This window comes from Dipodomys merriami, unplaced genomic scaffold (genome assembly GCF_024711535.1).
Source record: "Dipodomys merriami isolate MVZ:Mamm:240054 unplaced genomic scaffold, mDipMer1.0.p SCAF_17, whole genome shotgun sequence".
NCBI lineage: Eukaryota > Metazoa > Chordata > Mammalia > Rodentia > Heteromyidae > Dipodomys > Dipodomys merriami.
Window position 1 is genome coordinate 11,847,694 of NW_027203048.1, and position 12,143 is coordinate 11,859,836.

At 41.5% G+C, this 12,143-nt stretch overlaps 1 protein-coding gene across 1 annotated transcript in view; it reads right to left on the minus strand.

The window, feature by feature from the left end:
* Alk (ALK receptor tyrosine kinase) overlaps positions 1-12,143 on the minus strand; it is a 713,950-nt gene that overhangs the window by 334,540 nt on the left and 367,267 nt on the right. The window contains exon 4 of the mRNA XM_070025303.1: positions 479-680. Within this exon, the coding sequence (XP_069881404.1) occupies positions 479-680 (202 nt within the window). The remainder of the gene's footprint in view (positions 1-478; positions 681-12,143) is intronic.

A 12,143-nucleotide genomic window follows, 5' to 3' on the forward strand; every position in this document is an offset into this window, starting at 1 on the left:
CCACTGCGTTAACACTGGTGTGTATCTATCGCTACTTCTGTTCTGGGGGCCCACGCTCCCTCAGGACCTGTGTGGGTGATCCACCAAGTTTTATCCTTTTCCTTTCTGTCCAAGTTCTTCTGGTAAAACCCTCATTTCCAGCATATTAAATTATTTTAATTTCAGCTGTTTAACATTGCCTTTAGCAGTTTTCTTCTTGGCTCCATCTGGACTTTTGGAAATGAATAAGCCTTAATATTCACACACTAAGTGTCCACTCTGACAGCTGGTCCACTGGCCTTCTGGAAGGACCTCCAGCCAGGGTGGTCAGGGGAATGCCTGAGTCATTCCTCGGGGAATGCTAACCTTTACAGTTTAATCTGGAGCTATTCATGAAAGGACAATTATGAGTTTTAAATAGATGTCACAGAAATGGCTTTTTTTTTAAAAAACCAAAAGCCAAATAACAAAATCGAGTTGGCTATGAGATAGGACTTACCCATGCTTTCCCGGACTGGGCTCCAGGAGAATCTCCCTTCCAGCCTCGTTATGAGGCAGTAGCTGAGCGACGTACCTCCCAGAAGGCTGCAGGTGCCTGTGTACAGAGACAGCCAGTGTGCAGCGCTCACTGCTACTCCTCATCCATGGACTCAGGATGGTGTGCTTGGAGTCAGCTGAGGTGTTGAGGAGGAGGAACGAGCCTGGAAAGAGGCAGAGAAAGCAAATCTACAGATGTATCTAGGAAGGAGAATCAACAGCAGCTTTGCTTTTGTGGCAGGGCTTAGAAACCAAGAGCATTCAAATCGGAGAGGCTGAGGCCTTTCTTATATTCTCTCTGTGTGTGTGTGTGTGTGTGTGTGTGTGTGTGTGTGTGTGTGTGTGTGTGTGTGTGTGTGTGTGTGTGTGTGTGTGTGTTGGTACTGGAGATTAAAATTAGGGCTTAGGCATTGTCCCTGAGCTTGTTCACTCAAGGCTGGTGCTCTACTATTTGAACCACAGCTCCACTTCCAGCTTTATGGTATCTTAAGTGGAGAATAAGTCTCATGGTATTTATTTTGTTGAACAATGACCTTGCCTTTCTAAGGAATTACACTGTTTGAATTCTCCCCTGGTGCTACTGTATTTCAGTGAATACATGTGTATACACTTGCATACCACCCAAAGTATTTACTTATATATTTATAAACCAAGACTGGGGCTTCCAGATATGAGAGAAAACATGTGGGGGAGAAGTACAGTCAACATTCAGTGTATATATTCCAAAATTGAGAAAAGTGAGGGAAAAGGTCAGTTGGGAGGGATGCATGAGAATGCTAAGAGACGTGACATCCATAAAAAGGCTACATTGTACTTATAAACTGCCTTGTTGAAAGGCAAAAATAAATAAATGAATAAAATAAAAAGGAGGGAGAGTTTCATGGACTTTTCTGTATGGGCTGGCTTTAACCACTCATCCTTGGATCTCAACCTCCTGAATAGCTAGGATTATGACCATGACCCACAGATTCTCTGTTAGCTTCTTTCTTATAGACTTTACATTTCCCAGGGACCTCTCCTCTCTAAGCATTTATTTGCAAATAATACAGCATGACCCAAGTTGGATGGCAATTGGTAACAGAGCTCTAACCTTAGCTAACAGGCTCTAACAGCCTCTAACCTTAGCTCCTCTATTACTTGATCTATGTCCTTGGGCTTCAGGTTTATTATCTGTGGACCTGGAGGGAAAACATCTATTTCAAAGGAGTCCTATTCGTTCGCTTCTTAGCTGAATGATCCTGGGCCAAGCATTGACTTTCTTAAATTTCAGTGTCCTTGTTTGTAAAATGGGGGTGAGAAGGGTTAGGTGAACTCAATGATCTCTTCTGATCCATTTCAACTCTTGAGCGGAGGAATCATGTGAATTTGCAACTTGTCTCCACAAAGAAAGCCCCACAAATCCACCCCTTCCCCCTCCCCACTGGTGCCAGACAAGCTATCTGTGATTCTAGTAGCCCAGGCCAAATGACCTACAAAAAACCTACATGCACGGAGATTACTGTCATCATAAAAGCAAAGCACTATTTTATTGTTCTAAGCATTTCCTCTGATGCTTTAATTTCACCTGTCACAATTCTGCATTGACCTAGGTGCTGCTCATTTTGCAGAAGAAAACCTGTTTCCCGGTGGATGGTCATTGACTTCCCCAGTGGGAACCAACCTTCCATAAATGCTTGGCGTTCTGAAACAACTGCCAACACTTTCAGGTTTTTCTTCTGCACTAACCAAATTTACCAAATAAGCCAGTGAACTAGCAGCCCATGGTCAAGAATGATGAAAGAAATCTTCCTACCAGAAGATTTCTCAAGAAGAAGATATTGTGCGGAACTTAAGAGTCTTACAGCATTCTGAAAGGTGGTAAACGGGACTTCTGGTTCAGGTCAGAAGATGGGCACCGACTTTCTGAGCAGTGTCAGGGACATGTGGGCATTAGGGCCTGGACCCTCTGTATCTTTGGGGCTGTTTCAGCATGACATGCGTGCTTGATATGATTCTATTATATGCCAAGGTGTCAAGTGAAGAATGACTGGGTTTCTGATTCTAGGTTAGTTTGTATCTGTCTGGAGCAGATAGAGGCTCTGGAAATATCTCTGGTAGCATGATCTTGCTCTACCTCACATCCAAGCCAATCCCGTGTTGTGTGTGATAATTTACAAATAAGGAAGTAACAACTGTGTCCTCATCTATGAGCCAATTCCCTGATGTTTTTCAAGCCAGTACAAAATTGGATGGAAATCAAGTAGGTTTTGAGCTATGGGAGGAAAGAATGTGGGCAAAGTAATGGCAGTATATGCCCTCTTAGGAAGATTGCAGGTATGTGTTTGATTGCACCCACAGGAACCTCAAAAATGAAGCTAAGGGTGCCGGGTGCTGGGATCAGAGCCCTTTCTGCCTCAGTGCTCTTCATTCTGGGTGTGGGATCACATGTAAATGCTAATTCTCCATAATTCAGTTATGCAGCACCTCAATAATGGGACTCTTTTTTTATTTGTTGGTCATCGGGTTTGAACTCTGGGCCTGAACGCTGTCCCTCAGCTCGTCAGCTCAAGGCTAGCGCTCTACCACTTGAACTACAGCGCCACTTCTGGCTTTTTTCTTTTTGCTTATGTAGTGCTGAGGAATAGAACCCAGGGCCTCATGCATGCAAGACAAGCGCTCTACCACTGAGCCACCTTCCCAGCCCCTATTTCTCTGATTCTAATGTGAGATGATGGTTATATGAATTTTATTTTGTGCAACTGGACTATCTATAAGAGGCTGAACTTAAATTACTTTCACTCTCAATGAAACTGTAGAGTTGAGAGCTATCTTTTCATCTACAGTGTTTCCTGTATTTCCCCCTCCCCCAAATTAGGGAGAAAATACATGTCATTAGCTCCTTGGGAAATTGTCAGTATAAATCTTTTAAAGTCAGGGAGGATTTATCACTCTTCTCCCTCTTTTCTGTTTCCTGTTTATTTTGCTCAGAACAGCCTGGGGCTAGTGAAGGCTCCTGGGGTCCTTTCTAATTAAGCAGGTGGATCTGGTGGGCTCACAGGCCTTCGCCTAGTGTGGCTCAGGGGGAGTGGAGAAGCAGATCAAAGAGCTCTGGACACACAGCAGTGGCATCATGCCACCCTTGATATTGCATGGTGATGAGATGTTCGATGATTAAATATGATTTTTACCTCAGGTCATCAATACTGGGCTGTGCTGATTTCCTTTCAACCATCAGGACACAAACTACAGACCAGAAGCCAAGGGTCATGAATTTGGAGGTCAGATAGACTCTTTCATATCCGGGCTCTCTGTCCTGTCATAGACTTTAGACAAATTATTTAAACTCTCTAAATCCTCGATTGTACAAATCTGAATACATAGTAGCTTATGTGGTTGCTTTTAAGGTTAAGTTAAAGAATGCACACTGAGTAGTCTGGATAGTGCATGGCCTGTAGTAGACCTACGACAAATGTCTGTATCCTGCTTGGAGGGCCATCTTTGTCTGGAACGCCTTTGATCAAGGACTAAGCTTCGAGTCAGAAGGATGGAATTTTAGCCCCAGCTCTGCCATTAGCAAGCTTCCTTTGTTGATACAATAAAAGGTTGGCTAGAGTCTCTCTAAGGACTCTGCAAGCTCCAAGCTGTCAGTAATTCTGTCTGCCTGACTAGAATATTATTAATCTAAAAGAACCCGAGTCAAGTCTCTAAGCCCCCAAGTTCTAAACACTTCTCCTAATTCACCTCCCTGAAGATTCTACACCAACAGTGTCAATCAATTGGCCAAATATATCTTGAACTGCTTTGCAGAAAGTACACTGAGATTCTCTGCCCTCTACCCCCTCACAGTTTACACAAACACATCCAAGGAAAGGCTCCTTTCCCAGCACCATGTTTTCCCTGAAGTGTTTTTGATACAAGGAAGGTACCACCTCTAACACATTTAACACAGCGTTTGCTATGGGATAGATACTCAGAATCTTAAGGATCTAAGTTACACATACACACGCGCGCACACACACACACACACACACACACACACAACTTAGTAATATATATTATACATATACTATAGACATTATATATAGTAATACACACACAGACACAGATAACAGACACACACACACACACACACACACACACACACACACACACACACACACACACACATACACACACAGCCAGGAACAGAACAGTACATAACAGCTTCTAGGAATTTTTAGAAAATTGTTTCCAAATTCCTCCTCTTACCAAGTTCCATATACTGGAAGAAGTTTTTTCTTTTTTTCCTAATTTCTTTAGGTAGCTGAGTTCACAATAAATATGATCCTATATAGCATTATTAGGGGTACAACTATAGACTCTTTATATTGATGATTGGAAAAAAATGACAGAACCTCTTGTCATTTTGATCTTCGGGTCTTTGTGATACATATTTATGTGCTCACTCTCTTATTCATCAGTACCGGGGATTGAACCCAGGATTTGAACATGCTACCTCAGAGCTTCACCAGTGATTTCGAAGTCATCTTTCACTTTTTATTGCTTCCCTTTTGAACTTCACAAAAAAACACTTCCTGCTAATTCCCTGCAGTCTTCCTTGCAAGGTGGAGCTGGGCTTCCTGTCCTCTGCCATATCCAATTCCACAAGTCAGCTGTAATTTTTTTCTCTACCATGTCAGGCCTGTGTAAGAATGACTAAGGCTTTTGTGTTCTCTTAACAGGTTAATGCTAAACACTGAAAATCAATACACCGACCTTTTATACTGATGACTGTATATTTTTTCCATTGCAGTGGAAAAAATGTATTTTTAGACCTTTGAGATCCAGTAATATATTCCACTCCAAGGAGAATGTTCTCTTTGTCAGTAAGATCAGATACATTCTCAAATACTATCTGCCCCCTTTCCTTCTTTGTCTGTGTCTCTGTCTCTCTCTGTCTCTCTCTTTCTCTCTCTCCCTCTCTTTTTTGTGTGTTACTTGTCAAAACTGGCACATTTTAATCTGCCTCCTATTAGATTTCTTTGTACATTACTTTTCAGTAATTTAATTTCTTTTTCATTCACTTATTTTATGTCTGCCTTCTTCACCACATCCTTGAAAAACCTTTTATTTCTTCTTGAAGACACTAAATTTACTCTTTTAATTTGTACCAATTGCTTTCTGAGCCTTCAGTACAGCTATTATTCTGAAATTTATTTTCACGAGGACTTTGATCATATTCTCGCCATCTTTACAAAACTTCCAGTGGATCTTTGAATGTCTGACATGCTTTTATGTCATTTTCCATCTGGTTGGTAATTCTTATGGCTATAGTTTCTTCTTTAGAAATATTATCTTAGTAATGTGAAGGTCTAGGGTTGGTGCTTTCTAGAATCATTGCTATAGAAGAGAAGTATAATGCTGGTTTTATTTGTGTTTTCTCTGCAGTTGATCTATCTCTCCAGAAGCTTTTAGACACTTATTCAACCTTACAAGTCTGAAACTTCAATACAATGTGTCTAAATATGTAAAAATTCATATAGGGCATTTAAGAGACTTTAATCAGAAAATATGTTTTAATCAGAAACCCTGTCTCTTTCATCTCTAGATCTTGTTTGCTAATAATCTAACTCCCCATATTCTCAGTCTCAAATCCTTTGGAAGCAATTTATCTTTCTTGTTAGCTTCTATTACCTTATTAATCGTTATTTTCTCCATTAACCTTTCTGCTAGATTCTTCATACATCAGGTAACCTTTGATCAGTTCCTTTTATGCAAACAGGAGGGATGAGGAAGGCTGGGAAGAACTTTCTGCCCATAGGTGTTTCTGGTTCTTAATGGCCAAATGTGCCTGATGGTGAGAGGTGGGGAAGACCAGTTTTCAAATGTCCACATCACCACCACCGTCCAAGTTGTGTTGTCTTGAGCACAAACACATAATCCTTTCCTTTTCCCAGTGGCTAAGCATTGTGTTATTGCTAGGGAAAAATGGTATTGCTAAGGAAGTGGACACCATCTGGATTAACCGCACAGGAATTCTCATTCTTCTTCCTGGCCCTCACCCTTCCTTCCAGACTATGATTCCCAGGTGCTCTCAAGCCACTGAGCCTTCCCTTCTTCTCCCAACACCTCTGCACGGATCATTCTACATTATCTCCTCCATCCACAGCTGCTACCTCTCTTCCTGTTCTGTTTGCTCTCCAGAATTTATTCCTCCACTGAATTCTTTCATGTAACTTCAGAAGGATCTCAGGAAAGGAGACACATGTGTGCTCATTCTGCCATTTTTCTGAACAAGAAGTCTTCTTAATCATATCCTTTGATGGGGAACATGAATAAACAATTGCATGCACGGGTGGATTTTCATCCTAATCAATCAAACATGATCTGGGAATCATTGGCTGATTGTCCATAGTGCATTAAACTATTAAATCATTATGATAGGCAATTACTCATTGAGTTGATCATGATGCTCTGCTCATGTTAGATAGGAACTAAGGAACTGCAGAAGTTTAGGGGTTAGAATATGGACAGAGAAGCACAGTGTGGTACACACAGGCCTCATGTTGGTGTGTGTCCCAGGGTGCAGCACTGGAGAACAGTGCTGGTGGATGCACTCTGGGCTCTGTTCAGCTCCCAAGGAATCTTCCAAAAATTCCAACTCCTTAAGATGCTGGTAGGGACTATGGGAAAGCTCTATGTTGAAGGAAGTTTGAAAGTTAGGTCAAGATGGCTTGTAATCCTAGTTACTCAAGAGGCTGAGATCTAAGGATTGTGGTTCAAATACACCCTGGGCAGAAAGTCTGTGAGATTCTTATCTCCAATTAGCCAGCACAAAGCTTAAATGGAGTTGCAACTCAAATGGTAGTGTACCAGATTGAGCAAAAAAAGCTGAGGGACAGTGCCCAGGCCCTGAGTTCAAGCCCCCGTGTAGACACGAATACAAAAAGAAAAAAGAAAGTAAAAATAAAAGGAGCTTGAGGATTGCTGGGCTCAATCAAAATAAATAGGATCTTTTGCCAAAAGACTTGTCAGAATCATCCTATATAGTGGACCATGGAATGTGTGTGATCTATGTCCATTGTATGCAATGTGCCACAAAAGTATTTTCATTTCAGAAACTACTTATAGAATATAAAAGAGGAAAAAGAATTATGGGAAAAAGATGTTAAAGCAGAGGGATTAGTATGTCTGTGTTCACATCTATAGGTCTATACTTGTGCCTGTAACACATATCTTTGTGCCTGTCTGTGTCAATTTTTACAAGGCTCATTGTCTGACTTTCAAAATCAGACCCACGTTCCTTCAGCAGAAGCACACATCGGGGAAAGGCTCCTCTGAGTCATTGTACTCTCTCTCTTTCCCTTTCAATTCTATATCTGACGTTGAGAGAGCCATAAATAAAAATAAATATGATAGCCACATATAGCTTTTGTTTTCTGTGCTTATCCTGGGGCTTGAACTCAAGGCCTGGGTGCTATCCCCAGAGCTTTTACACTTAGAACTATTGCTCTGAAGCCACAGCTCCACTTCTGGCTTTTTTGGTGTTGCACTGGAGATACGAGTCACACTAGGCTGGCTTCAAACCACGATCCTCAGATCTCAGTCTCTTGTGTAGCTAGAATTAGAGGTGTGAGCCACCAGCACCCAGTTAATACCTTGTTTTACTGGGGAAGAAAACCAAAGTAAAGAAGTTCAGGATGTTTCCAGGGTCATACTGCATGGTACTAGTAAGATCTGGGGTTTGGAACAAGGATTTTGGTTTCTCTGTGTGTATAATATCCAGTGTCAGCCTCTCCATGACAGAAATCTACAACTTGGAACTCTACCTGACAGTCTCCTTCACAGACCAAGGCCTGGGCAGCTAGGACCCAGACCAGTTGATCCTTTCAAAACCACTCTTGGGGGTTTCCAAGGGCTCTATCTACCACGGCAGGGCAGTGTTTGAGGGTCTCTTCTGTTGATGTGATTCTATAGTAGAAGCACTGAATGTAGTGTTTTAGATGTTTCTTTTCCAAATTCAAATACTGCTACTCAATATTTACACTGTTAGGACAGAAATGTGGAATTGAAGAGGGAGAAGGTAGGGTCATCCTCATGCTTTGCTGTTAAGCAGGATGACCGTAATACAAAATGTCACTGATCTCAAGGCTCCTGGAAACCTGTTGGCCCAAACTTCCACCTTGCAGATGAAAACAGCCTAGTGGCAATGAAGGGCCAGGCTTGACTCCTTAACTGGGCAGCCAGGGCTGTGTCAGGACCTGGTCCCAGTACATTGTCCTTGACTTACTCTGTCTCCATGTGAAATATTTGAAATCAGCTCTGCTGCCCTCCACCACTGGGAACTCAATGAATTGCTTTTCTGTGACTTCATTTTGAAGCACTTTGAAGAGAAATGCTATCAGAGTTTGAGATCAAATGATGAGAAAATCCAAGTATGTTTATTAAGGAAGGGAACAGAAGTAAATGGAGTTGAACTTTCTTCATAGGATTATTCATCTTAACACAGTGAGTTCTGTTGCAGCCTAGAAACATTGACACATTGGCACACTGAGTGGACTTTGGTAAACTAAATATGCAAAACAACCCCTCAGGTCTAAGAGAACTGGGGCAAACGTTTGCTAGAAATGATTAGATATATCTACATTTGTATTAATAGTAATGTGTGTAATTTGGATGTGTGTATACACGCATACACACATATATGTTAATATACACACATAAAATACATATGCCCATATACATGCATGTAAATATATATACATAAACATATGGGAAGATCTATATATCAGTGTATGCATATGTGTGGATGTGGTGGTGGTGGTCTGAGATAGAACCTTGCTATGTAAGCCTGTTGGGCCTCACACTTGCAATCCTGCCTCACCTCCTGTGGGCTGGGATTACAGGCAGGCACCATGACACCCGGCTGTGAGTACATGTTCCATGTCTCTCCCCTTTTAGATCTTTGCTCCTGTTAAATGGAATGAACCGCTTTTAGGGGAGGCAGATAGGCGATTTTTGTTTATAACAGCACAAATTTTCATCTAGAAAAAAAAAAAAGGAAAGCCAGTATAGTCTACGCACTGAATGTGTGTCCTGGGGATGTCAGCGAAAAGATAATAAAAAGCCAAGCACAGAAATAGAAGGAAACAGAAGCTAAAGTGCTGAGAAACCTTTTTCTCCCTAAGAGCTCATTTTGGTAATCCTCAAGGAAAATAGGAAAGCACTTGATCTGACAAGAGGAAGAAAGGGAAAGCAAATGAAAATGAAACAATTGATTTAACTCAATGAGAAGCAGGAGGAAGGAGAGATAAAAGTCTCTGCTGCTCAGGGAGGAGCAGGAAGGGGGGACTCTAGGGATGGGGAGTGTTTGTGCATCCCATTCCCTCCAGAGAGAAGGAAGCACAGCACTGCCCTTCCCCACTTTGGCTCTCCGTTAGGAACCAGAACCTTCCATTTCTGCTTTGCATCTCCAGATGTCAGAGTTCTTAAACCTTCCAGGTTACTCGTTAAAATTTTGCAAAGAAGGGGCAGGTTTTTGTTGCTTTTGAACATCACGTTGATTTCTTTCTCTTAATTAAAAACTTTAACAAGCACTTTTCCCCACCCATTTCCTTGCAGGATTCTCATAGGATCCTAGGTTTAAAACCACACATTCTGACATTCCATGTACTATGGCTTTCCACCGTCCTGCTGCCGAAGGAGCGCGAGCCACGAGCAACCACGTCAGACCAAGCCACAGAGTCCCAAAGCTAGAGAAGGCTGGGGGCACGTCACCTTGTGTCCTGTGCGTGTCCTGTGGGATGGCTGGTCAGGGTCTCCAGACCAGCCTACCCCTTCCTCTTCATTGTTAGAAGAGGAAGTACACAGCGTGGAAATGAGGCCTTCTTGCTGGAGCAGTGGGTAGGCTGTGTGCTCAAAGGTTCTCGAATGATCTGGGTTTTGTCCATCGTCTAGCATACACCCTTCCCTCGTATAAAATGTGAAAACAGCAGCTGCTGTGTATTAAACACAGTTTAGTGCACCACCCTCCTGTGGGTTAGAACTCAAAATCCTTACCAGAGTCTACAAGAAAGGCCAGATCAATTGTACGGTCTCCAAAACTGCCCAGTGGCAGATTTCATAGTTTGACTTACTCAGCTCCTACACCAACTTCCTTATTTTTTTTCCTCCCTCTTTTACTAAGGCTGGAAGGTAAAAGACTGAAATATGGTAGATTCAAGGGAGAACTCAAATGGTGTAATTCCTTAGAAAAGCTAACTCGCAGTCCAACCAAATAAACACCAGGTACTCGAAAGGGGGATCAAAAGGAGAGAGTAGAAAATTCAAGATGGGAAGTGGGGAGAATGGAGTCATAGAATTCAATGCATAACCTACAAAATTAGGACAACTGAGGGAAAGGCTAGGCTGGGAGGGATGAGGGGGAATGTGGAAAGGGATGACATGGATCAAGATGCACTGGATTCATCAACTGCTTTGTTGAATGTCAGCTCCTTTGTACAACTACTTAAAGATAATAAAATTATATTAGAAAATAAAGTATTGATTTAACCAGTCTTTCTTGAAGGGAGAATTGAATGTGGACCCATTTCTGTCCAATAAAATATAAGCAGAATTGTGTTTAGATTGTTACTATTATAACAATTAGGTGGTTATTCCACAAATAAAAATATAGGATGCATGTTCAAGGTGATTTCAGGTAAGCTACAAACAACTGTTTTAGTAAAATTCTATATCAAATATTGCAGGGGGCAAGCTTATACTAACAATATACTAACTTACCTGAGATTCACACTTAACTGGACATCATGTTTTTTTCCCTAGTAACCTAATGTGCTAGATATTTGGCAATGGGGAAAGAATTTTTGCTTTATACTTCTTTTTCTTTTTTTTTTTTTTTTCATTCCTGGAATACTGACCTAATGCCTGGAGATGTGGCAACTATCTTTTGACTATGAAGCCAATGACATGAGCACATGAAAGAAAAAGCCAATCAGCCCAACAACAAACCCTCAAAGAAACAACTGCCCAATAAATAAGTGGGCTAAAGACTTAAAAAGAAACTTCTCTGAAGAGGAAAGAAGGATGGCCAATAGACTCATGAAGAAATGCTCAACCTCCCTAGCCATAAAAGAAATGCAAATCAAAACAACATTGAGATACCACCTCGCCCCCGTTAGAATGGCAAAAATCAAGAACTCTAACAACAACAGATGCTGGAGGGGATGTGGACAGAAGAGAACCTTACTGCATTGTTGGTGGGAGTGTAAACTTGTTCAACTACTTTGGAAAGTAGTATGGAGGTTCCTCAAAAGACTCCACATAGAGCTCCCCTACGACCCAGCAATCCCACTTTTGGGCATTTACCCAAATGTTCACAAACAAGACCACACTAAAGCTACCAGCACAACTATATTTATTGCAGCATTATTTACTATAACTAAGATAATGGAACCAACCCTGATGCCCCTCAGTAGATGAATGGATCAAGAAAATGTGGTATATATACACAATGGAATTCTATGCCTCCATTAGAAAGAATGACATTGCCCCATTTGTTAGGAAATGGAAAGGCTTGGAAAAAATTATATTAAGTGAAGTAAGTCAGGCCCAAAGAAACATAGGTCCCATGGTTTCCCTTATTTGCAATAACTAGTATATGTCTGAGT